The sequence below is a fragment of the Pongo pygmaeus genome, chromosome 9 (assembly GCF_028885625.2).
Source record: "Pongo pygmaeus isolate AG05252 chromosome 9, NHGRI_mPonPyg2-v2.0_pri, whole genome shotgun sequence".
NCBI lineage: Eukaryota > Metazoa > Chordata > Mammalia > Primates > Hominidae > Pongo > Pongo pygmaeus.
Window position 1 is genome coordinate 68,226,878 of NC_072382.2, and position 27,483 is coordinate 68,254,360.

The window sequence follows — 27,483 nt, forward strand, 5'->3', positions numbered from 1 at the left end:
ACTGGAGGGTGGGGAGAGGTGAGGAGAGGGAGGCGGGAGAGGGAAAAGCAGGGAGACCTGCTGAGAGGCCAGTAGGCAATCTAAGTGAGAGATAATGGTGGCTGGGACCAGCCTGGTAGCAGTAGAAGTTCTGAGAAGTGAGAAGATTATGGATATATTTTGAAGGTAGTTTCAATAGGGTTTCCTGAGAAATTGTATGTGATGTGTGAAAGAGAGGAGTCAAGGAGGACTGCAATTTTTTTTTGTACTGAGCGATTAGTAGGATGAAGTCACCATCAATTGAGATAGCAAAAGCTGTAGGTAGAGCAGGTTTTGGGGAAAAGATCCCGATTTCATTTCTGAATGTGTCACCTTTGAGATGTCCATTAGACATTCAAGTGGAGGTGTAATAAGTTGTATAAACTAGTCTGTACTTTAGGAGAGGATTATATGAGGTATTGCCTTGTAAAACTCTTAGCACATGCCTGATATACAGTAGTTATTAAGTCATAGCTATTATCATCACTATGTGATGGAGGGAGCTCTGACCGTAACCCACTGTGTAACTTGGGGCAATCTACAAGTTTTTTCTGAGCCTGAATTTCCTTCTTGGTATAATGGGGATGATAACATCTGCCTGTAAAGACAAAACAAAACAAAACACCAAAAAAACTGTCAACTCCCTTAATTAGGTCAAGTCCTAGTGTCCAGCTGGCAAGTGGATAGGTGAGGTTGAACTTCTTATCCCTGATTCTGTGCCCAAGAGTTGATTTCTCCTTGGAGAAATCTTCCATTTTTAGAATTCACGTGACGCTGCTCCCCTGTAAATGCTCTGTGTAGACATGCATTCTTTCTTTCACCAAAACACAGGTGAACAGCCAAACAGAAGAAGATTGAAAAGTAACTCTTGGATTTGATGACCTGGAGTCTTTAGCAACCCTAGTAGAGCAACATCAGTGGGACTGAGGGTGGGGTGGGCACAGAAACTAGAAATCTGGATTGACAGAATGGCCAGTCTGAACTGAAAGCAGCAAGTGCCAGCTTTTCTTTCAGGAAGTTGTCTGGGAAGGAAAGGAGACATTTAAGGAAATAGCCAGGGAAACAGCAGGATTGAGAGGCAGACAATTTAGGATGGAAGTGTTTCAAGTATGTTTTAAACTGAGGATAAGGATATAGACGACAGAGAAATATTAAATATACAGGTACAAGTGTGAAAAAATATCTAATGAAACAGGGCAAAAGGTGGACCCACACTGAGAAGCCTAGATGTTCTTGCACAGGCTGAGAGGCATGCTGGAGAGACTGCCCTGGGCCCTGGCCTCCCTTTTGGGGTCTGCCTGAATCAAGGCCAGTCCATTGAGATCATCTCATGGGAAAAAGGCCAGAGGACAGAACCCAGTTGAAGAAGTGTTGCTGCCCCTAACTGACCATGCACACCTTTGAGACCTCCTATCTATGTGTTAATCTGGGTTAGTGTGGACACTTTGCCTTCAATAATTTTGCCTTTATATTGATGTCTTAAAGACATTTCTCTCTGAGAGGAAAGAGAAGGGGATGGATGAAGAAGCAGAGACAAATTGAATTGGGGAGAGAGGGAAGTTGCAGGAGCTCCTGCAAATGACATTTTTCTCAGGTAAGTTGAGGCAAGGTGATCTGCTGTGAATGGCAATGCAAGGGCAGGGATAAGCCTCGGGGGAATGGACAGTGTTTGGAGGAGGGTCTGAGAGTGAGCTATTGAAGGCATTGATCAATTATGGGAGCACCCACTGAGCCTGGAGAGCTCGAGAATCTGGCCAACTCTTGTGATTTTTCTCCAGCAACATAGCCTGGGAGCAGGAGAGTACAGATGGTTGGTGTGGTCTTTCTGGGAGGCTGACTGGCCAGGATGAGAGTGCATATATCCCAAATGCCAGCTTTTCAGTGGCTGTCTGAGAGATCTCTGGGGCCTGGGTTCATCAGAAAAAGGGCAGAGGTATGGGAAGAGAGAAAATAGACTGTCCCCATGTAGATGGGCAATGTATTGTACGAGTGTATTAGTCAGGGTTCTACAGAAAAACAGAACCAACAGGATATATATAGAAAGAGATTTATTACAAGGATTGGGCTTTTGTAATTATGGAAGAAGTCTCAAGATCTGCAGTGAACAATCTGGAGACCCAGGAGAGCCAATGGTGTAAGTTCCAGACTGAAAGCTGACAGGCTTGAGACCCCAAGAAGAGCTGATGTTTCCATTCAAGTCAAAAGGCTGGAAAAGGCCTATGTCCCAGTTCGAAGCAGTTAGGCAAGAGGAGGTCCCTGTTATTCACAGGAGGGTCAACCTTTTTGTTTTATTCAGGTTCTCAACTGATTGGATGAGGCCACTCTTAGGGAAGGCAATCGCTTTACGCAGTCTAATCATTCAAATGTTAATCTCATCATCTCCAAATACCCTCACAATCCCAGAATAATATTTGACCAAATGTCTGGGCACCCTTTTGGCCCAGTCAAGTTGACCCATAGGATTAACCATCACATGTGGGTTCCTGGCTGTCCTGGCAACATGCTTGACAGTCCTGCCTGAGAAGACCAGGGCCACATATGCCAGGGTCATATTAAAGTTGGGACCTGCAGTTTGATGTATCCGTCCCACCTCCTCGGTGACCAGCTGGCATGAAAGGAGCTCAGCTACAGCTTAAACTGTGGGGGGACCACCAAGGGGAGCCCACACTACCACAACTCTGCAGCAAATGTGACTTGGGACTTACTAAGGCTTCCCTCATGGGGCAGAGCTGCCGCATGCCCTGTGATGCTGCCGCCCCATCCTTCTGCAGATGGCCTGGCATGGGCAGGCTTGTGGGCTGCCTCCCACAGTTTTTCTCTGGCAATGTCAGCTGTTTTCAGGAAGCTGAGCACCTTACTTAGGCTTTATGAGTCTTATTCCTTTTCTACGTGGAATTTAGCACGATTAAGGCCCCTCTGCCTGGAGGCTCTTTCAGACCGGGGTGGTAAGGAACGGCTGCCACATAGCTTGAAAGCAACAGCGTCACAGACCTCATGCTTCAGACCTGCTTTCTGCATGGTGTATGTTATCAAGGGAATCTGGCCCCACCAACTAGTTGGCCACCCTGTCTGACGCCCCTTTTGAGGGAGCCAACCTGACCAGGCTACCTGTCACATGTAGCATCTGTCTGTCTCCAGGGCTTCCAAGAGCCAGGGTCCCTGAGACCACTCTCATTCTGGCTGACTTGGCATGAGATTCCCTTCTCTCAGCTCTCTGATTTCTGACCTCCACATCTTCGTTTCTACACCCACTTCTAGCCTTTCCTCCCTTCCCCTTGTTTTGATAGTCAGTGCTGCTTCTTTCTCTGGCTTGCTAACTTTAGTCTATCCCTAACTCCTTCCCCTTCAGGTTCCTTTGATTCTAACAGCAGAGGGCCTGGCCAATCTCCTTGACGTTATGCCAAGGTGGGGCAGAAAACAACGTGAGTTACTGGTGTTAGCTGCCCCTCTTGCCTGAGCTACTTTAGAGGCTGGACCCAGTTTGGCTCAAGAACCATGACCACATGGTGGGTGCTGATAGTGTGGCCCCGGCTCCTTCTGTGACTGTCACATGGGTTATACCATCTACTTTTTCTGGCCTAGAGCCTGATCATTGAGAGGCTTGCTTGGTGAGGGAACCAAGGAGACTCACCTCCATGGGACTGGATGGGCCCATCCTCTCGTTCCTGGAAGCCTGTGTGTTGCTCTCAGAGAGTGGGATAGTACCTTCCAGGTATATACTGACATTTATTAGTAGAGATTCTTTTGACCCTTGATATGCCCAGATAGAGGGAACTTAATGCTCTTTTTGTTTTTTTTCTTGCTATAGATGCACACAATTGTAACAATCATACACCTTGGTTCGTGATATGCTGACTTTTTGGGTCCAGTCATGAACCTGTTTGTTTACATTCATTCATTCTTTTTAAATAGTATAATGAGCAGACATTACTACCTAAACTAAGAACCATAACCCTTGTTCATTTAAAAAATAATGAACAGAACTTACTACTCAAGTCAAGATCTAGAACACTAGCAACAGCTTACATTCAGTGGTATGCTGGTAAATGTTTAACAACCAGCCTCTTGGTTTCAGTATTTGTCAATTTCCATGGCGTAAACACTCCCCCCATGGCTGATTTCAAGCTCGCAGTGGTTTGACAATGGGCTCTTGAAAGTCCTAACAATTTAACAATTGGCTTTTGAGACACTATGAGTTATATCCATCAATATTTCACTGCCTTACTACCCCACCCTTAGAAATAACTACTCACCTGAATTTTGTATCTATCATTTGCATAAAAATGATAGCTTTATTTCAAATATATATGCATGACTAAACAATACATTATTGAATTTTGCTAGTTTTTGAGCTCAATAAAAAGCGTATCATACTGAAAGTAGTAATTTTTTGAACTTTCTTTTTTCTTCTCAACCTCAGTTTACTGATGTGTATTCATGTTGTTGCATAGAACTGCAGCTCATTCTTCATTTTCACTGATTTATAATAGTATTTTGTATAAATATACCAAAATTTATTTTCCATTTTATTGTTGGTGGACATGTGGCTTGCTTAAATTTGTTGATATTATGAAAATTGGTGCTTTAAACACCCTTTTATATATGTATTCTTGGGCACCTGGGAGTTAGTGGTATGGGCTGAATTTTGTCTCCTCAAAATTCTGTATTGAGTTCTAACCCCCAATATGGCTGTATCTGGGATAGGGTCTTTAGGAGGTAATTAAGGTTAAATGAGGTTGTTAAGAGTGGGGCCCTAATCCAATAAGCCTGTGGCCTTATACGAAGAGTCTTTCTCTGTCTCATGTGAGGACACGATGAGAAGGTGGCCATGTGCAAGGCAGGAACAGAGCCCTCACCGAACCTGACCATGCTGTCAACTGCTGCCAGACTTCCAACTTCCAGAACTGTGGGAAAATAAACTTCTGTTGTTTAAATCACCCAGTCAGTGATATTTTGTGTCTCATTTCAATGTGTCAGTCTGAACAGACTAAGACAGCTGGGTTGTAAGATATGTGAATATTCATGCTTACAAGATAATGCAGACTTGTTTTCCAAAGAGGCTGTTCCAATTTACATGCCTTCTAACAGTATATAAAAGTTCCCATTGATGAATAAACTCTGTCATGTTTTAGTTTTTCCCTCAACTGGGAAAAATGGATGGATAATTAATGGTATCTATTTGTGTGCTTAATTTGCATTTTCCTGGTTACTAATGAGGTTGAAATCGCTTCATATGTTTAGTGGCCATATGTATTTGAATCCTGTTAAAAAAAATCTCTCCATATGCTTTACTATTAGGTTGTTTTCTACTAGGTTCTATAGGTTGTTTTCTATGTATTATTTATTTTTGAGAGGGACTTTTTTTTGTTTAAACTTCAGTACATATTTTTATACCAATTCCTTATCAGTCATAAATGTTACAAATATATGCTCTAACTTTTCAGCTTTACCTTTCACTTTCCTTAAGGTGTATTTTGAAGAACCTACCTTAATTTTAATGTAGTTAAATTTATCAATCCTTTATCTTATGGCTAGGACTTTTATGGGTCTTGTTTAACAAATTCTTCCTATATGAACACCAGAGACAGACATTTTATCTACATATTTTTGATGTTTTTTAAAGTATTGTTTTAATCCTTCAATCTATGTGGGATTTTTAAATTCTATTTTTTGAATTGTCCTTCCTTTCCCTATTCATCTACCGTGCCATTAAAAGAAAAATACACTTGTTCACCATATAGTGATGTTTAGGTCAGTGATGGACCGGGCGTGATGGCTCATGCCTGTAATCCCAGCACTCTGGGAGGCCGAGGCGGGCGGATCACGAGGTCAGGAGATCGAGACCATCCTGGCTAACATGGTGAAACCCGTCGCTACTAAAAATACAAAAAAATTAGCCCAGCGTGGTGGTGGGCGCCTGTAGTCCCAGCTACTCAGGAGGCTGAGGCAGGAGAATGGTGTGAACCCGGGAGGCATAGCTTGCAATGAGCCAAGATCCAGCCACTGCACTCCAGCCTGGACGACAGAGCAAGACTCTGTCTCAAAAAAAAAAAAAAAAAAAAAAAGTCTTGGTTATTCTTGGTCCTTTGCTCTTTCCTGTAACATGCTGTACAGGTTGGTAGCGTGGGAGCAATAGGCTATGACATAAAGTCTAGGTGTGTGGTAGGCTATACCATCTAGGTCTGCGAAAGTACTCTATGATGTTCACACAACAACAAAATTACCTAATAATGAATATCTCAGAATGTATCATCATCATTAGGCAATGCATGACAGTGTATCAAAGTTTCATAGATGCCTGGTACTGTTTCTGGCTCTTGTTTCTATTTTGTCCACTCTGAACCATTGCTGTGCCATATTAATGGCTACATCTCTAGTTTTATTTTATTTTATTTTTTTGAGACCGGAGTCTTGCTCTGTCACCCAGGCTGGAGTGCAGTGGCGCGATCTCGGCTCACTGCAAGCTCCACCTCTCGGGTTTGCGCCATTCTCCTGCCTCAGCCTCCCGAGTACCTGGGACTACAGGCACCCACCACCATGCCTGGCTAAGTTTTTTTTTTTTTTGTATTTTTAGTAGAGACGGGGTTTCACTGTGTTAGCCAGGAGGGTCTGTCTCCATCTCCTGACCTCGTTATCCACCCACATCTCTAGTTTTAGAATTAGTTTTGAAACCTGGTAGAGCAGGTCCAATATTACGTTGTCTTAATTACCTTAGTTTTAGAATATATCCAGGGCAGCCTCTCCCTCTTGTCTACCATCTTTTTCTTCAAAAATGTCTTGGTTAGGTCGGGCGGTGGCTCATGCCTGTAATCCCAGCACTTTGGGAGGCCGAGGAGGATGGATCACGAGGTCAGGAGATCGAGACCATCCTGGCTAACACGGTGAAACCTCATCTCCACTAAAAATACAAAAAATTAGCCAGGCGTGGTGGCGGGCGCCTGTAGTCCCAGCTACTTGGGAGGCTGAGGCAGGAGAATGGTGTGAACCCGGGAGGCAGAGCTTGCAGTGAGCCGAGATCACGCCACTGCACTCCAGCCTGGGTGACAAAGCAAGACTCCGTCTCAAAAAAAAAAAAAAAAGTCTTGGTTATTCTTGGCCCTTTGCTTTTTCCTGTACATTTTAGAATAAGTTTGTGAAACCTGATGGATTAGATTGCATTGACTCTAAAGACATACTGAGCTGAACTGATATTTTTGTGATATTCAGTTTTCCTATTCATAAACAAAAGCTATAATTCATCTTTCTTTATCTTTCTATTAATAACTTCCAATTTAATTTTGTTTTTTTCAGAGAATATATCTATACAATACCTATTTTTAAAAATTAATTAAGTCTTACTTTATAGCCAAGTGTGTTATCAAGTGGTCCAGGTGTACCTTAGAAGAATGTTTATCATTTAAATTTAGGACACAGAACTCTGTAAGTCTGTTATGTAAAGCTTGCTAATTCTGATCTTTAACCTGTATATAATTGATCTTTTTTTATTTGTTTGACCTAGCAACAATTGAGAGAGGAAGTTTAGTATCTTCTCAATGTAATGATGGAGTTGTTAGTTTCTCTCTGTAACTTTGTCAATTTTTGTTTTACCACATATTGAGTATCTTGAATCTAATTAGGTCATTATATGCTTAGAATTGTTAAAATTTTCTAGTGAATTGTACCTTTACCATTATGTATTGACTGTCTTCAACCCTAATGATGCTTTTGTCTTTTTTTTTTTTTTTTTTTTGAGGGAGTCTCGCTCCGTCACCCAGGCTGGAGTGCAGTGGCATGATCTCGGCTCACTGCGACGTCTGCCTCTCGGGTTCAAGTGATTCTCCTGCCTCAGCCTCCTGAGTAGCTGGGATTACAGGCGTGTGCCACCATGCCCAGCTAATTTTTTGTATTTTTAGTAGAGACGGGGTTTCACCGTGTTAGCCAGGATGGTCTCAATCTCTTGACATCGTGATCCGCCCGCCTTGGCCTCCCAAAATGCTGGGATTACAGGCATGAGCCATTGCGCCTGGCCAATGCTTTTGTCTTAAAATCTATTTTGCTGAAATTAATATAGCTACATCATAGTCACGTGTAGTGGTGTGTACCTGTAGACCCAGCTACTCAGAGGCTGAGGTGGAAGGAGGGCTTGAGCCTAGGTGTTTGAGGCTGCAGTGAGCTATGATTGCACCACTGCACTCCAGCCTGGGCAACAGGGTTACCCTGTCTTGAAAAATAAATAAAAATAGACTGGTTATATTTCAGGACTATACTTTCTTCCTAAAATGTGAATTTCCTCTTTTGTCTGCTTCTAAAGTGGGATAAATGATCTGTTTCTTTGTTTGTTATCCTTACTAAACTCTACATCTTTTCAGGCATGGATCACGTTGTTTTCATATTTGACCTTCTAGTACCTACCTCATAGTTTATTTATTTAAAAGTAAATAAATAAAAATATATATAGCTACACTAGATTTCCCTTGATTAGCATTTTCTCACATATATTTTCCTCATTTTTTTTGCTTTCAACCATTCCATATCTTTATGCTTGAGGTGTAACTCTTATAAACACATATAGCTAAATATTTAAACAATTTGATCTGTTTCTCTCTTTGCATTGGCAAGTCTAGTCCATTAGCATTTTCTATGCTGAGTATTTGGACTAATTTCTTACATTTAATTTTTGATTTTTATTTGGTTCACTTTTCTGTGTTCTCTCTCTCTTTTTTTATTTTTTATTTTTATATTTTTAGTAGAGATGTGGTTTCACCATGTTGTCCAGGCTGGTCTCGAATTCCTGACCTCAAGTGATCCACCCAACTTGGCCTCCCAAAATGCTGGGATTACAGACGTGAGCTACCGTGCCCAGCCTCTGTGTTGTCTTCATTCCTTATATTTGGCCTTTAAATGGGGTTATTGATTGATTGCATTTTCTTATTCTTCCTGTTTCTCTACTACTTATGAAGCACATATTCCAATTTTAGTGTTTTAATTATAGCTCTTGACTTTATCATGCATTTTTTTCATATTTTTTAATTTATCAAAACAAACTATTCTGTTGCCCGCATATTCATGTTTCACAGTTCAGGAACATAGGCCAGTGACAAACTTCCATGGAACACAATCCACAGAAATTCTTTACATTTCAATATCACTTTGCATTCTGAAAGATACCAACCTTTTTCATCTCTTCAAAATCATTTGTAGAATTATAATTTCTGCAGAAATCTGTATATGCCTTATTTCATGGTTTAGCCACAACAAACTTACAGATAGTTGCAACTCCTGGGACACAACAAATGCTGCAACAATATGAAATGGCAAATGCCTGGCCAAAAGGCCAAAAACCTTGAGGTTTCATCAAGGCACAGGAAGCTATGATAGTCATGGCATTGCATCATCCTCTGCAAGTTCCTTCCAGATGGATAGAGAAATAGGCATTGCTATTGCACCAGCTGCATGCAGGTGCAGAAGTTATTATGCATTTTAAATGCATTAACTCTGTTTGAAGAACTGCACCAATGATGTTAAAAGGACTTTAAAATGCTTTCACTTTGGTATTTCCCATTCTGATTTATACACTGTTGTTCATTATTTCCCCGGGTGGAGGAACTAGCCACATGATGTAAACACTATTAGTATTATTTTTATAAGGCTAACACCCAGTATGTTTCAGTTTGCTTACATGTTTACCACTTTCTCTGTACCCTATTTCTTCTTGTCTTTCTAGGACAAGACTTTATTCCAAGACTTTTTTTTTTTTTTTTTTTGAGATGGAGTCTCACTTTGTCACTAGGCTGGAGTGCAGTGGGGCGATCTGAGCTCACTGCAACCTCAGCCTCCTGGGTTCAAGCCATTCTCATGCCTCAGCCTCCTGAGTAGCTGGGACTACAGGTGCACACCATGCCCGGCTAATTTTTTTTTTTTTTATTTTAGTAGAGACAGGGTTTCACCATGTTGACCAGGATGGTCTTGATCTCCTGACCTCGTGATCCGCCCACCTCAGCCTCCCAAAGTGCTGGGATTACAGGCGTGAGCCACCACGCATGGCCTGTTCTAAGACTTTCTTCTGAAATCTTTTCACCTACTTGAAGTACAGCTTTTTGTCTTTTTTTTTAGAGCAGTTCCCTTGGTAGTCCACATTTTTAAAAACTGTGAATGTAGTTTGCTTTCATTCATTTATTCTTTTTTTTTTTTTAAGGGACAAGTTTTTGCTGTATTGCCCGGGCTCAAGGGAACCTCCCACCCCAGCCTCCTCAGTAGCTGGAATTACATGCACATGCCTCTGTGCCTGGCTTGATTTCATTTTTGAAAAACAGTTTTCCTGGATGTACAATTCTAAATTAGCAGTTATAATATCTTAGTACTTTCAAAACATTCTGCCATCTCTGGCTTCTTTTTTGCTTTGTTGTTTCTTTGTGGTCCTTTCTTTCTGGATGCTTCAAGATCTCTTTGTGTTTAGAGTCTGCAGTTCCATTGTGATGTATTTTAAGGTGGCTTTCTTTTTATGTATTCTGCTTGGGATAAATTGTTCTTCTTGGATCTATAGATTCATGGTTTTTTTCTTTTTGGTTTGGGAAATTTACAGCCATTTGCCTTTTTTTTTTTTTTTTTTTTTTTTTGAGACAGAGTTTCTGTTGCCCAGGCTGGAGTGCAGTGGTGTGATCTCGGCTCACTGCAACCTCTGCCCCCTGGGTTCAAGCAAGTCTCCCACCTCAGTCTCTTGAGTAGCTGGGATTACAGACATGCACCACCATGCCTGGCTAATTTTTGTACTTTTAGTAGAGACAAGGTTTAGCCATGTTGGCTGGTCTCGAACTCCTGACCTCGGGTGATCCACCCTTCTTGACCTCCCAGAGTGCTAGGATTACAGGCATCAGCCATTGCACCCGGCCCATTTGCTCTTAATAATGCCTCTCCTGACCTTATTCTCCATGTCTCTTAAGCTTTCATATTTTCATTCTCCTATCCGTTTATGCTGCTGTCTCGGATAAATTCTTTGGCCACAGCTTCAGCTCTCTAATTCTGACTTCAGCTGCTATCTATTCTGTATATTGAATTTTAGATTTCAATAATTATATTCTTCATCTGTAGAAGTTCTATTTTATTTTCTTTTTATATAAAAGGATTTTTAAAACAAATCTATTTTTTCTTATTTCTTATAAGCTTATTTTTGTAATTACATCCTTAAATTTTAAAAACATTTTCATACGAAGCTGATAAATGTAACATCTGTAATTCTTAGTGGTCTGAATCTGTGTCTCTTTCTTTCTCTCTCTCTCTCTCTCTTCTTTCTTTCTTTTTTTTGAGACAGGGTTTCACTCTTGCCCAGGCTGCAGTCTAGTGGCATGATCTCGGCTCACTGTAGCCTGGACCTCTCAGACTCAAGTGATCCTCTCACCTCAGCCTCCCGAGCAGCTGAGACTACAGGCAAGTGTCATCATGCCTGGCTAATTTTTGTAGAGATGAGCCTTCACCATGTTGCCCAGGCTGGTCTTGAACTCCTGAGCTTAAGTGATCCACCTGCCTTGGCTTCCCAAAGTGCTGGGATTACAGGCGTGAGCCACCTTGCCTGGACTGAATCTATGTTTCTTGTTTTTATTTATTCTTATTCAGATTTTCAAGGCTATGAGTTCATTGCTTGGTTTATGAGTGATAGTTGTTGAGGCCTAAATTGGGGAGGCTTTCCCTCAGAGACAGTTTGCTTCTCTTTCTTCTCTTGGGTGGAATCACTTTAGACTTTTTAGAAGACTTTGACTAAGAAAGGGTGGTCATGCTTAGCTTTACTACTTCTCTGCAGTTCTGAAGTTCTGATACCCACATCAGTGTTGCTAGAGAACTCTGGCCTCAGGGGCACCTCTCCTCTCCCTTCTTCCCTCCCTGCAAAGCTGGCTGCCTGCTACCCTGTTTTCAGCCCCCAGGTTCCCCCTCTCTGCAGGCTCAGCTCCTGGCCACCTCACCCTGGCAAGGACATTCCTTCCCAGGCTCCTGTGTGGTCCTTCCCTGATTCCTATCCATGAAGAGGTATGTCTCCTTTCTACTGGCCTTGGACATTCCAGGACTAGCTCACAATTATTTGTTTGGTTACGGGAGTAAGTGGTCCTTGCAGACTTCTCTTAGGTTTGTAAGATTAACAGTTTAGTTATCAGAGCTCATTCTTTTTTTAATTAATCAACATTACTGAGGTATAATTTATTTATTTTTTAAGCATAAATATTTTTATTGTAAACGGAAACAATATGCAGTATAGAGTAGAATTAGGTTTGAGTTCTAGCTCAGTCACTGAATAATATATATATATATTTTAAATTTTATTATTATTATACTTTAAGTTTTAGGGTACATGTGCACAATGTGCAGGTTTGTTACATATGTATACATGTGCCATGTTGGTGTGCTGCACCCATTAACTCGTCATTTAGCATTAGGTATATCTCCTAATGCTATCCCTCCCCTCTTCCTCCCATCCCACAACAGTCCCCAGTGTGTGAGGTTCCCCTTCCTGTGTCCATGTGTTCTCATTGTTCAATTCCCACCTATGAGTGAGAACATGCGGCGTTTGGTTTTTTTGTCCTTGCGATAGTTTGCTGAGAATGATGGTTTCCAGCTTCATCCATGTCCCTACAAAGGACATGGACTCATCATTTTTTATGGCTGCATAGTATTCCATGGTGTATATGTGCCACATTTTCTTAATCCAGTCTATCATTGTTGGACATTTGGGTTAGTTCCAAGTCTTTGCTATTGTGAATAGTGCCACAATAAACATACGTGTGCATGTGTCTTTATAGCAGCATGATTTATAATCCTTTGGGTATATACTGAAGTATAATTTATAATACAACAAACTGCCTCCATTTAAAGTGTATAGTTCAGGCTGGGCGTGGTGGTTTACGCCTGTAATCCCAGCACTTTGGGAGGCCGAGACAGGCGGATTACCTGAGGTCAGGAGTTCGAGATCAGCCTGGCCAACATGGTGAAACCCCGTCTCCACTAAAAATACAAAAATTAGTCAGGTGCGGTGGCACATGCCTATAATCCTAGCTACTTGGGAGATTGAGGCAGGAGAATCACTTGAACCTGGGAGGCAGAGGTTGCAGTGAGCTGAGATCGCGCCATTGCACTCCAGCTTGGGTGACAGAGTGAGACTCTGTCTCAAAAAAAAAAAAAGTGTAGAGTTTAGTGAGTGTTGAGAAAGTCTTGGCCTATGTATCCACCACCACAGTCAAGACATGGAACATTTCCTCACTCCAAAAGGGCCATGGGCCCCTTTGTAGTACCTCATGTCATACCTGGCCATGGGCAACCACTGCTCTGCATTATGACAGACTAGTTTTCCTATTGTAGAATTTCATATAAATGGAATAATAAAATTTGAATTCTTTTCTTTTTTTACAACCAGCAGCTAAGAAACAACTTGAATTCTTTGTGTCTGCTCCTTTCACACAATACAATTGTAAAATTTATCAGTGCATTGTGTCTACCAAATGGTTCATCGCTGAGTAGTATTTTATTGTATGAATGTACTATAACTTGTTTATCCACTCACTTGTTGATGAATACTTGATTTGTTTCAGATTTTTAACTGTTTTGAATAATGCTCTTTGGAACATTTGTGTAGAAGTCTTTGTGAAGACATATGTTTTCTTTCTTCTGGGATAAATAAATACCTAGGCATGGAATGGCTAAGTCATAGGATAGGGAGTGCTTAACTTTACAAGAAACTGTCAGATCAATTAGTTTAGTGTGATGGTGCATGCCTGTAGTTTCAGCTACTTGGGAAGCTGAAACAGTAATATGGCTTGAGCCCAGGAGTTGGAAGCTGCAGTGAGCTATGATTGCACCACTGCACTCCACCCCGGGGCAACAGAACAAGACTCTGTCTCTAAAATAATACTAATAATAAACTGGTTGTAATATTTTACATTCTCACCAAAAGTGAATGAGAGTTCTGTACAAAACTCATTCTTGAGATTGAAAGGCATAGGCATCTGAACATGCCACACCAAAATATGCCACTTAAGCCTGTTGATTATTTTGATCTGAAGGGAACTGAAAAACAGCAGATTCAGAAAGGGCTGTCTGCTCTTCCCATTTCTACTTAAAAGCAGGGCATAAATTTCCCATGAGAAAGGTTTTCCTAGGAAGGAGAGAACATTCTTATCACTGGAGATGGGAGGTCAATGCTGAGATTTGTTTGCCAAGCAAAACTTCCTAAAGTAACCCTTATTTTTCATTAGTTTTCCCCATATACTCCCTAGTTACTTTCCCACAACTTGCTACCCCTAGAATTCCATATCCTTTTCCTTTGCCTTGTCACATCTCCAAAAATTTACAGCCCTTGGTTAAAATGGTATACAAGCCTTTGGGTCTAACTACTTCTTTGGGGTTTTCACTTCTTGTCTGTGAGGTCCCTGATGCTATGTAAAATTGTTAACATCAAATAAAATTTGTATGATTTCTCCTGTTAATCATAATTTTTTTGTCAATTTAATTTGTAGGTCTCAGTTTAAGAACCTAAGAGGGTAGAGGAGAAGTTTTCCTTTCCCTACAAGGTAAAAAATTAAAAAAAGTTTAGAGAATGATGGCTTTTGCCATGATTGTCACAAGGAGAATGCTGGGCTGGAGAGATGATATGGTGTCTGGAATCACAGTGCTGTACAGTATTCCTTTCTCTCTCTCTCCTGCTGGGCCAGCCCCCAAGATTTAATTACCATGGGGCTTCTTGCTCATGTGTACTGTGCACTTAGACGCAATAAACCATTCACTTACAACCTTACATCACAATGTGGCTCTGATGGATCCTGGCCAACACTTCCTAATCTCTGCTTTCTATCCCTGGGGAAACTGACTCCCTCCAACTTCAATTCCATTTCTCATTTATAGATGTTGCCTTTCGTGTCAGAATCTTGCTCTAACTTCCAGCTTCTCTGACCAGATTTCATGCTTCTCTTCCTGTATTTGGCTTCTTTGGGTAATCCCTCCCTGGTTTCATCTCACCATAGGCCCTTTTATTGCAGTGCAGGCTGCACCCTCATCAAATTTCCCTCAGTCCTGTGATCAAGCCCCAGAAAAGCAGTCCTGAGCAGGCCACAGCACCACCCTCCAGCCTGAACACCGAGATGTATTTGAGGGCCGAGGCCTTATCTTTCACCCTAGAGACTTAGAAACATGCTATAGAAAGCAGCCATCAGAGTTGTCCAGATGACCACTGTAATTTTATCATGTGCTTTGCCAGCCTGCCTGTACTCCTTACTGCCATCTTGCTAGCACTGGCTACACCACTGGGGGAGTTTGAAGGCCTCCTTCTCCTTGAAGGTGTGAAAGGAAAATAAAGTTATTAGAAAACTGCATTCAAGAACACCTGTCAGAGCCCTATAGCTGATTATAAAAAAAAAAAATCTTTGGAAAGCATAGAAGTAAAACAACTGTGGATGACAAGTGTTAGAATAGTCATAAAGACACAATTGACAAGGAAATTTGGTTGCTTTTGTGGCATACAACAATTTTACATAATCATAATTACTACTGATAACGTATGCTAAGACATATCAGAATCACAGGAATTTCATACAATTCGGGAACATATACTAATAACACATTTATATAAATATATTTCTAATAACTTTGGAGACTGTGACACTAGAATAGAGGAAAAACTTCCAAGACTCCCATGGAGAGCTGAAATGTTCATGAATATCAAACAGAATAGGAGTTAACTCCATGGACTGAACTAACAGAAGACTGAAATAATCCTTTTATGACATTTTGTTTAAAACATTGCTGATCCTTTGTTTTTCAGAGCCAATAAACTTTTCTTTTGGGGTTTTTACAGCTTTTAACAATTGAGTAAACTCCTATAAACAAAATTTGGAACATATTTCTCTCTACCTGATTTCTCAAAAATTTGGAAACTACTTGTGAATATTTTTAACTTATGGTAATATAGTCATTTGCACAAGTGCAATAGGAATCTGTTTTCTTTTGTAACAGGACACAATTGAAGACACAGGTTATTTTACCAGGGTTTTGACTGGAATGGCATGCTTTCAGATACAGATGCCTTTAAGGACTCAAAGTTGACTTATAGAGTCAATGAAAACCCCTTGGGAAAGATGGCCCCATACCTTGTCTACACAGTCCCTGTACAGGTTCCTTACCTGTTGAAACCGCCTTTGCAAAAGTTATATCAGTGAGAAAAGTATAACAGTAAGCTAAACTAACACAATCCCCACCTTGCCTTTCCCTTAATTATTCCTGGGCTATTGGGCCAAGCTATCTTTGGAAGACATTTAGGCTATAGTTAAATGATAATAGGCCTTGCCCCAAACTCAACTGCTTTTGTAAAGCTAATGAGATGCCGTCAGGCTGGGAGAAGGAGAGGAGGCTAAATCCTGCTAAGGTGTAGACATAAACGATTGTCAGCCATTATTCTGGAGGTTATAAGATATGCTACTTCCCCAATTACTGCTGCAAATAACACCATTATTGTAGATTGGCCTTTTGAGATATGTTTCCAGACTTTTTTGCATGTCTGATACCCATGGCTCCACCTGGACCAACAACCCCACTCCTGTGGCTGCACCCAGAAGCGATTTGGCCTGCAGGAGGACAGCTTCGACCCCTTGTGATTTCGTCTCCACCCCAACCAATCAGCAGCAAGTACCTGCTACCTGGCCACCCCCACCCCTTCCCCAAAACGCCTTTGAAAAACGTCTAACCTTACCAGCTTTGAATGAGATGATTTGAGTAGAAATTTCATCTCCCATGTGGTGTGGCTGGCCTTGTGTCTGTTTTCTACTACAGTGCCGTGGTCTTTCTTTATGCAGTGGGCAGGAAGAACCCCTCAGACAATTATACTGTGGTAAGTAAAGAATGTCACTTTCTGATAGTCCCAGGAGCCCCAAGTTTTCTTGGGAATTCAAGGTGAGGAATTCACCCAATTAATACAGATATTTGCGGGCAGAGGCTAGGCTTAAGGCATTAAAGTCGAATCTGAGATTCCTTATGGAATAAAGTGCCAGCAATGCCAATTAAAAAAAAAAGAGGAGGCTATATGACAAATAATTATTCTTGCTGACTTTATGAAAATACCCCAGCCAAGTATAATAAGATTAAGACTTATTTTGCAAATGAATTTGTCTTATGACTTGTCTTTAGTGAAAATAGGACTGGAGAGAGAAAAATTATGTTTCAGAATAAACTATAGTACAATTGTTAGAGTCTAGTCTTGCCTAATGTTTTTTAGTTTTTATTATTTTCTACAGTTTGGACTGAATTCTAAAAATTTTCCTGGCTACAAGTCTCCAAAACAATGTTTTCAATATTTCTTTTTCTTTTTTTTCCTTTTCTCCCATTTTTCCTGGTTTGAAACCACTGAAGATTAAGCCGTGCTTTCTTAAAGCTTTGTGAACAGCTTAAACTTTAGAAGAAAATAATGGCAGCCTATTTACATACCTAAACCACTTTCATACCTGCCTACTGATGTATGGACTTCAGAGTAATATGGCCTACATGAATTTTCCAGGATTGTTCTTCATTATTTGTTTGTTGTTGTTTTTCTTCCTCCCTCCCCCTATTTTCTCTTTGTAGAATGTGTGACTTTACAATCTGCTAAAAATGAGCTTTCCTAATAATGTGGGACCTACCCATCTAGGAATAAACCATCCTAGCCATGAGAGATCAGACAAAACCTCAGACCAAAGACTCATTTTCCTCTAAAATGCTTTCTTTGAAAGCTTTTTAAAAAGAAAAGTGGGGAAATACAAAAGGAAAATAAATCTCAGGTCCCCCAAATCACTAAGCCAAAGGGAAAAGTCAAACTGGGTACTGTGGGCATACTTGCCTCCCATTCTATTCCTAAATAAGATAGCTACAAAGATAAAAAAAAAAAGCTACATACCTCCGTTACAATTTGCCCACAGGAAAACTCCTTGTGGATAAAAAACAGAACTCAAAGTCATCCCTCTGTTAACATGATACAAATGCATATCTGATTGCTTCCTTGCTCCATTATTTCACTAAGCTAGACTAAGGCATAAGTGACTGTTCCTGTAAATTGTGTATTCAGTGAAAGGCTGATCAGAAACTAAAAATAATGCAGCCATTTATGTCTTATCTACCTATGACCTGGAAGCCCTCTCCCTGCTTTGATTTGTCCTACTTTTCTGGACTGAACCAATGTACGTCTTACATATATTGATTGATGTCTCATGTCTCCCTAAAATGTATAAAACCAAGCTGTGCCCCGACCACCTTAGGCACGTTGCTTCAGGACCTCCTGAGGCTGTGTCATAGGCACATCCTTAACCTTGGCAAAATAAACTTTCTAAATTGATTGAGACCTGTCTCAGATACTTTTTGGTTTACAAAAGCCTTGTGACAATACTCTTGAGAAAAGACAGCTTCTAGCAGCAGAGACAGATACCTCCAAAATGGCCACAGGATCTCCTGTCTCAAGAAGACCTTTAAGCTTACCAACTCCATGTGCTAACTCCATCAAAACTGACCAAGGTGTAAAGGAGAAGATGGTGACCTTTGGGGAGTCTGAGGGGACTGTCTCAAAGGGCCCTTGTATAAGAGGGGACAGACTGGGGTTGGAGCTCCTGCCTGTGTCAAAAAGAAGGCCTGGAAGCAAGAGGATGAAGACGTGTGTTCAACTTTGCCTTGGGATCTGCCTCCATAGGTAGGGAAAGAGTATAATGAATGTGGGAACACTGCAGCTTGATCGAGAAACTCCAATTGCTTCACATGTTTTTCTCATTGCCCTTGTTTCTAAGAGCTTGCTGTGAAGAAATACTGTGTATAGAGTGAGTGTGTAAGCATGTGTGTGTGTTTGTATGGGAAAGAGAGAGACTCATACCTACCAGCTGGCTTCATCTGTCTCTCACTCTCTCTGACTTTCTATTTTGTCTGCTCATTTTTCTGATATCTCTCTGTATCTCTTCTCTGACTCCTTACTCTTTTGATCTCTTCCTATTCCCACGCTTGGTTTCTCTTTCTTTCCTCTCCATCCCTTCCCTTTTTGGGACTTAGTTGCAATTGTCAGTGTTGCCTGTAGCCAGGCCAGGGTGGATAGGCAGGGAGGACTCATTTCATCTCTTGCCTGCACCCTCCAATTATAGTGGGTTCCATGCATCTCATTCCTCCTTTCTTCAGGTGTGATTCTGAATCTGGCACAGTGGTCTCCAGACCTGGTGCCTTCGCAGTAAGTGGGCTTTCTGCTCTCTCTGTCACCCTCACTACATAACTGTGTCTCACTCTTTTATCTTCCCATCTTGGTCTCTAGGTCCTGGTTCTTGTCAGTCTTGTTTTTGTCGCTAGCCTCATCTTGGTCAAGGCACTGGGAAAGGCCAGTCCCATTCCTGCCTGTTCCCCTGGACTCTGGGGTACTCCCTGAGCAGTGGGCACAAGAGGCCTTGGAGGAGGAGGAGAGGTGCACAGGAGGGAAGGCTTGCAGTGGCCTCCTCAAGGTGTCTCCCCTCCTCAACCACCCCTCCCCTCTCACTCATGGGATGCTCTCACACGTACTTCACAGAGCATATGGAGACTCAGACATGACCATGCTTATCTTCTGACCACAAAACCCACACACCTGACTTTCTCTGCCAAACAACCTCTCTCACTTTCCTCAGGAATGAATGGATGCTGTTCCTTCCAGCCTCCTGTCAAAGGCCAATCTTTTGCCTTTGCTTCGAATCCTGTCCCAATCCCCATTCTCCATTCCCTCCTCTGGTGCTTGCCTTTCTCTTCTGCATTTCTAACCTGACCTCTCTATGGGAGGCTTTGTATCAGCATCCAGGTACATTCCGCCCTTTCCCATGTTAAAGCAAACAAAACCTTCTCTGAACTTCACATTTCCCATATTACCTCAGGACCTTTCTCATCATTTTTGTTACCAAGCTTCCAGAGAGATTTGTCTATACATGTTAACTCCATTTCTTTACCTCTTACTGTTTCTTTGCTAAGTTAATTTTTATCTTTTCAAAGTAATACATGGTTATGGTTTCTAAAGTCAATAGGCATTAAAAAACTTATGCCCTGGAACAGTAGTCCTTTCCTCTCCTGATGCCCAGTCTCTTTTCCCTGAAACAACTATTAATACATTAGATTTTGACTATTTCTTCTTACATCTCTGCATTTTGAAGTAATATGTGTACTGTATATCACTATCTTTTGATTCAACATTTTAGGCATTATCTATCAACTTCCTCTTCTAGTACATTCCACCACCATCCTTTCAATATAATTATATTTTAAATTTTAGAGCAATGTTCAGTGGTTACACTATGATTTCTATGCAAACATTATTCACACTTGAGTATATTAGTTTACTATTATATTTCCAATTTTATTTTTTGTTTCTCCTCTTGCTAGTAATTTCTTTATTTTACTTTCATTTATCTGGTTTTCTTGGAAGTTACTGCTAGCTTTTTCGACCTTCTAATAGCCTCCCAATAGGCTCTTTTAGAAGGCCAATAGCATCAGCTAATCTAGCAAGTCTTTTTTCTTTTTTCTTGGAGACATTCTTTTTGGAGAAACCTGTTCTCTTTCTGTCAGGGCTCTCGGGGATCCTCAGCTCTCCTAGGCCAGAGGACTGGCTGCCTTCTCGGAATTTGTTTTTCTCCTTTTTCTTTTTTGTTTTTTTGAGACAAAGTCTTACTTTGTTGCCCAGGTTGGAGTGCAGTGGCACAATCTCAGCTCACTGCAACGTCTGCCTCCTGGGTTCAAGCAATTCTCCTGCCTCAGCCTCCCGAGTAGCTGAGATTACAGGCGTGCACCATGATTCCCGGCTAATTTGTGTATTTTTAGTAGAGACAGGGTTTCACCATGTTGATCAGGCTGGTCTCAAACTCCCAACATCAAATGAACCATGCACCTCGGCCTCCCAAATTGCTGGGATTACAGGTGTGAGCCACCGTGCCTGGCCTGTTTTTCTCCTTGTTTGAATTCCTACTTCATGGAGCTCCTATCTTCTTCCTTTTTCATTCTCTAGTGATTTCAACAACTTAGAGAAATGGTGCACTGGTGGAGGATGTGGTGGTGGCAGTGCTTCAATTCTTTCGTCTTTCTAGTCAAACTGCCCCAGCCTAGGCTGGGTTTAAGTGGTAGAGGAGGAGTGTCGGTTTTAGGGAGGGACGTGGGAAGTCTCCTGGGCTCTTTTTCTCTTGGTGACAGAATAGTTCATGCCTTCCACCCCTCCCTTGTTTCTCAACTTCAACATTTGAAAAAATGAGGTCAAGTTTCCCACTGATGAGCAATTGCCCATCCCATTGACAGTCATCCCACTGACAGTCAGTGGGTGGTTGGTTCTGCTTCACAGAGTCCTGGGGCAGGTGGGGAGGGGCCCTTCTGTTCCAGGCCTACATATACTAGGAACTGTCAGGTATCAAGCTGTAGCTGGTAGGTACCAGCACCACCAAGCAGAAGTGAACTAGTGAGTATGGGCTAAGAGAGCCCAGACTTGGACCTGTAGAGCTGTCTGACCAGGAAAGGGGATCTGTTTCATCTCAGTCCCCAGGCTTTGCTTACTGGGCTCCTGGATCAGGGAGCTGAGTTCTCCCTGCCTCACCTCCAGCTCCCCAAGTCTGAACTGTGGTAAGCAGCCTAGACTGGACATCTTCTTGGCAGGTTCTAGTGTTGTCTTTTCTTTCCTGAATTATTAAATAGCTCTGCCAACATCAGAAATTTGCAGGGAAGCCCTGAGTCTTCCCATGCAGCCTGAAGCTTTGTTGTAAATTGATCCTGCTTTCACAGGCCTGCTTTTCCAAACTGGCCTATGACTCACAACCAAAGTCCCATGTATCCTAACATGTTCCAAACATTTTCTTTCTCTGTCAGTATGTAGTCGAAACGTTGGTATTTGAATCGCAACAACTCTCTGTGTTCCCAAATTCTCTTTTGAACACTCTCAATGATGAATGTGACATTGTGCTACTGAGATGGGTTCCCTATGGGCCTTAGGTCACAGGTGTATTTCTGGATTCTGAAGGCTTTCCATTAATTGTTGCTTTTCTTTTCCAAAGACTGCCACCTGGCCTACATTTTAGTTCTACATTAGAAACACAACTCAAAATCCTGCTCTCCTTTCCCTGTTACTTTAGTATTTATACATGTCTCCAGTTTCTGGTAACATTTAGCCTAACTTCCTGGTTCCTGACTCTGTCTTCTATTTCTTTATCTTTTGAGTTTTTTCTGTCTCTCTCTTCCACCCAGGGCATAGACCACAGTTTAAATCCTGCCTCTTTGCCCAGTGGCCTAGCTCTGGAAAACTCTGAAAAACCATTTTTCTCTGACTGCCAAATTTCTCATGTGGAACAGTACCTGAGATGATTTCTGAGATGATCAAAAAGGATATGTAAATCACCTGGCACAAAGTCAGCACTCACAGGTGGTGATTCCTCTTCGTATCATTATCTGGATTTGTTTCCTTATTTGAATTAGGAGACTTCTAGCTTTGCAATCCCTGTGTGACTGAGGCCAGGAGGCTGACATGTGAGGCCAATGGGTTGAGTGTAGATTTTTTTTAACCTTCTTGCCATACCATAGCAGTTCCAGCAAATGTGCTCCAGCTTTCTATAGGTTCACACAGCCAGGGACAGGCTCGCTTTTAAAACTTAAAACTTGGCCGGGCACAGTAGCTCATGCCTATAATCCCAGCACTTTGGGAGGCCAAGGTGGGCAGATCACCTGAGGTCAGGAGATCGAGTCTAGCCGGGCCCATATGGTGAAACCCCATCTCTACTAAAATACAAAAGTGAGCTGGGCGTGGTGGTGGGCACCTGTAATTCCAGCTACTTGGGAGGCTGAGGCAGGAGAATTGCTCGAACATGGGATATGGAGGTTGCGGTGAGCCGAGATCATGCCACTGCTCCCCAGCCTGGGCAACAGAGGGAGACTCTGTCTCCAAAAAAAATAAAATAAATAAAAAACTTGAAGTTTTTTTTTTCTTAATCCATCCGTCTAAGGAGGCATACAGAGCCTAATAAAGAATGTGTGTAAGAGGGAAAGAGGAAGGGAGCGGGGAGACAGAGAGAGACAGAGATAGAGTTTGGGAGGGAGAGAGAGAGAGAGAGATTGAGAGATCAACACACCTACATACCTTCCTACCCATTTGCCAACACAGTCACGTGTCACTTGACAAAGAGGCAGAGAGGAATGACTAGGAAAATTCCCCTGCTGTTTCATGTGCTTGTCTTTCTTGGAGCTTTGCACATGTATCTTGTCCCTCCTTGGCCTCCACTCTGTAGCTTGCCAAGCCCCCAGAAAGCAGGGTGGGCCTCTCAGCAGTGGACCTCTCCTTTTGCCTCTTTCTCCAGGTCACTGGTCTTCTGGTCTGGACTTGATCCTTCCCCCAGATCACCATGGCCACGGCCAAGGCCAGAAACCCCCGGGAGGCATTGCTCTGGGCCTTGAGTGACCTTGAGGAGAACGATTTCAAGAAGTTAAAGTTCTACTTAAGGGATATGACCCTGTCTGAGGGCCAGCCCCCACTGGCCAGAGGGGAGTTGGAGGGCCTGATTCCGGTGGACCTGGCAGAATTACTGATTTCAAAGTATGGAGAAAAGGAGGCTGTGAAAGTTGTCCTCAAGGGCTTGAAGGTCATGAATCTGTTGGAACTTGTGGACCAGCTCAGCCACATTTGTCTGCATGGTGAGTGCGGAGTAGGGGAAGGGGAGGGCAGGATGGCACTGGGACTCCCCTCCCGCCATGGCATTTCCAGAGCTGCCTGTAGCCTGTAACTTATGCCTTCTGTCACCTTGTCCTCTAGTCCCTGGTGCCCCAGAGTCCTTGGTGGTCTCCACCTGAGGGTTCCAACAACTGTCAGGAGGGGGACTGAGCCAAAGCTGGGATTTATTTAAGAAAAGACTAGTCTTTCTTCCCCATCTCCTACCTCCAGTTGCAGTGGCAGAGAAGGGGAGAGTCTGAAGAAAGGGGCTTAGAGACTGGGAGGGTGTTGTTGAAGGGATTTCCACTAACCAGAAGAAATAGCATCAGGATGTAGGGGTCAGACCTGTCCCTAGCTGCTTCCTGGCAGGCAGCTCAGGCTGCTTCTAAGTCTTCTGTTCCTGATCTCTCAAGGAACCACACTACAGAGTGGGTGGTGTGGAACCTCATGGCCTCCTTGTTCTTCCTGTGGGTGCCTGGGAGGAGGGAGGGATCTTTTGGTGCCTTTGCTCCCTCCCATAGGCTCCTTTCATGCCTGAAAGCTCCTCTGCTACATACAAATGGGAGGGTTTCATGGACCCAGAGTCATGGCTGTTTCTGAGAAGCTGGTTTATATTTAGCATTTGGCTTGTCCTTTCCCAAGAACAGGCTTATCTTAGTCCCTTTTGTATTGCTATAAAGGAATATCTGAGACTGGGTAATTTATAAAGAAAAGAGGTTTATTTGGCTCATGGTTTGGCAGGTGGTACAAGAGGCATATTGTCAACATTGACTTCTGGTGAGGCCTCAGGAAGCTTTCAGTTATGGAAGAAGGCAAGGTCAGAGCTGGTGTGTCACATGGCAAGAGAGGGAAGAAGAGAGAGGGGAGGAGGTGCCAGGCTCTTTTAAACAACCAGCTCTTGTGTAGCTAATAGAGCAAGAACTAATTCATTACCGTGGGGAGGGCCCCAAGACATTCATGAGGGATTTGCCCCCATGACAAAAACAACTTCCACTAGGCCCTACCTCCAACATTGGGGATCACATTTCAATGTGAAATTTGGAGGGGACAAACATCCAAACTATATCAAGGCTCCTATCACTTCACCATCCTCAGGCATCCCTTTCCTTTCCCCTCTCTCTGTCCTCACCTCTTCACATGGAGACATTTCACATGAACACTCAGACATTCATGCATTCTCACACAGGCATTTTGCACTTATATGTATTCTTACAGACACACACTTGCTGATGCACACTGACATGACTTCCCTGCACAACAGTACACGAAGATCCATGAGCACATGTGGATACCAGCATTCATGCACAGATATCCACACACACAGAACACACCCTTGCACACTCATACAGATGTGCATATGCATACTGCACCTGCACACACACACTCATGCACACATATAGTGGCCCCTCCCCATGAAGCCAGAACTATAATCTCAGCGAGATCCAAGTTGGAGACATACAAGAAGACTAATGAGCAGAGTCAGTTTGGAGGGGCCATTTTGCCTTCTAAAATTCCCATTTCACCACCTAACATCCCATTTGTTTGGCTCAGATTACAGAGAAATATACCGAGAGCATGTGCGCTGCCTAGAGGAATGGCAGGAAGCAGGAGTTAATGGCAGATACAACCAGGTGCTCCTGGTGGCCAAGCCCAGCTCAGAGAGCCCAGAATCACTTGCCTGCCCCATCCCAGAGCAGGAGCTGGACTCTGTCATGGTGGAGGTTCTATTTGATTCAGGGGAAAAGCCCTCCCTAGCCCCATCCTTAGTTGTGCTACAGGGGTCGGCTGGCACTGGAAAGACAACTCTCGCCAGAAAAATAGTGTTGGACTGGGCCACTGGTACTCTGTACCCAGGCCGGTTTGATTATGTCTTTTATGTAAGCTGCAAAGAAGTCGTCCTGCTGCTGGAGAGCAAACTAGAACAGCTCCTTTTCTGGTGCTGCGGGGACAATCAAACCCCTGTCACAGAGATTCTGAGGCAGCCAGAGCGGCTCCTGTTCATCCTGGATGGCTTTGATGAGCTGCAGAGGCCCTTTGAAGAAAAGTTGAAGAAGAGGGGTTTGAGTCCCAAGGAGAGCCTGCTGCACCTTCTAATTAGGAGACATACACTCCCCACATGCTCCCTTCTCATCACCACCCGGCCCCTGGCTTTGAGGAATCTGGAGCCCTTGCTGAAACAAGCACGCCATGTCCATATCCTAGGCTTCTCTGAGGAGGAGAGGGCGAGGTACTTCAGCTCCTATTTCACGGATGAGAAGCAAGCTGACCGTGCCTTCGACATTGTACAGAAAAATGACATTCTCTACAAAGCGTGTCAGGTTCCAGGCATTTGCTGGGTGGTCTGCTCCTGGCTGAAGGGGCAGATGGAGAGAGGCAAAGCTGTCTTAGAGACACCTAGAAACAGCACTGACATCTTCATGGCTTACGTCTCCACCTTCCTGCCGCCCGATGATGATGGGGGCTGCTCCGATCTTTCCCGGCACAGGGTCCTGAGGAGTCTGCTCCCTAGCTGCTGAAGGGATTCAGCACCAGAGGTTCCTATTTGAAGAAGCTGAGCTCAGGAAACACAATTTAGATGGCCCCAGGCTTGCCGCTTTCCTGAGTAGTAATGACTACCAATTGGGACTTGCCATCAAGAAGTTCTACAGCTTCCGCCACATCAGCTTCCAGGACTTTTTTCAAGCCATGTCTTACCTGGTGAAAGAGGACCAAAGCCGGCTGGGGAAAGAGTCCCGCAGAGAAGTGCAAAGGCTGCTGGAGGTAAAGGAGCAGGAAGGGAGTGATGAGATGACCCTCACTATGCAGTTTTTATTGGACATATCGAAAAAAGACAGCTTCTCGAACTTGGAGCTCAAGTTCTGCTTCAGAATTTCTCCCTGTTTAGCGCAGGATCTGAAGCATTTTAAAGAACAGATGGAATCTATGAAGCACAACAGGACCTGGGATTTGGAATTCTCCCTGTATGAAGCTAAAATGAAGAATCTGGTAAAAGGTATTCAGATGAACAATGTATCATTCAAGATAAAACATTCAAATGAAAAGAAATCACAGAGCCAGAATTTATTTTCTGTCAAAAGCAGCTTGAGTCATGGACCTAAGAAGGAGCAAAAATGTCCTTCTGTCCATGGACAGAAGGAGGGCAAAGATAATATAGCAGGAACACAAAAGGAGGCTTCTACTGGAAAAGGCAGAGGGACAGAGGAAACAGATGAGGAAGTTAGGTGCAGTGGGATGGGATGCAGGGAAATGGGGACAATCACGCTGAAGGGTTGGAGGAATGAAGGGGTGAAGGGACGCACAGGAAGATGTGGAAAGACAGACAAAGTTAAAAAGGATGGAGAGAGGAGAATCAAGACTAATGGGTAATAGAAGGAGTGAAGGACAAAAGAACAAATAGAAAAGAGAATTAGATTCGAGACGATCAGAAGATATAAACATAGGACCTGGGCAAATGTGCAGTGAGTCCTTAGGAACAGCCCCATGCACCACCAAGGTCTCTAGTACCATCCCCAGAGGCTGTTTATAACTTCCTACAGTAAAGAGTATAGTTTCCATAGCTCCTCTTATATGTTAATGACCAAGCATTTGATTCTGACATTTTACTCTTACCTATACAATATACTATTTCCTGATTATTTCAGAGAGGGCTTCTGGAAACATTTCCAGGAATTGTTTTTACAGCCTAAAACTATAGGGATACAGACATGTAAGAAAGGCAAGGATTATACATTTTGAATTCATCATGCTGTGTCCAGACCTGTGCAAAAACCTGGCATAGAATAGTGTGTAGTAAAGGTTTATTGAATGTGTGTCTAGGGACCTCT

General features: G+C 42.8%; 1 protein-coding gene across 1 annotated transcript; it reads left to right on the forward strand.

The window, feature by feature from the left end:
• The first annotated feature begins 16,740 nt into the window (after window positions 1-16,740).
• Window positions 16,741-27,025, forward strand: NLRP10 (NLR family pyrin domain containing 10). The gene is given in 4 exon segments (XM_054441017.2): window positions 16,741-16,855; window positions 23,310-23,643; window positions 25,211-26,156; window positions 26,158-27,025. Coding segments are annotated over 3 exon segments (2,103 nt in total). The 5' UTR covers window positions 16,741-16,855; window positions 23,310-23,354.
• Window positions 27,026-27,483: the final 458 nt, after the last annotated feature.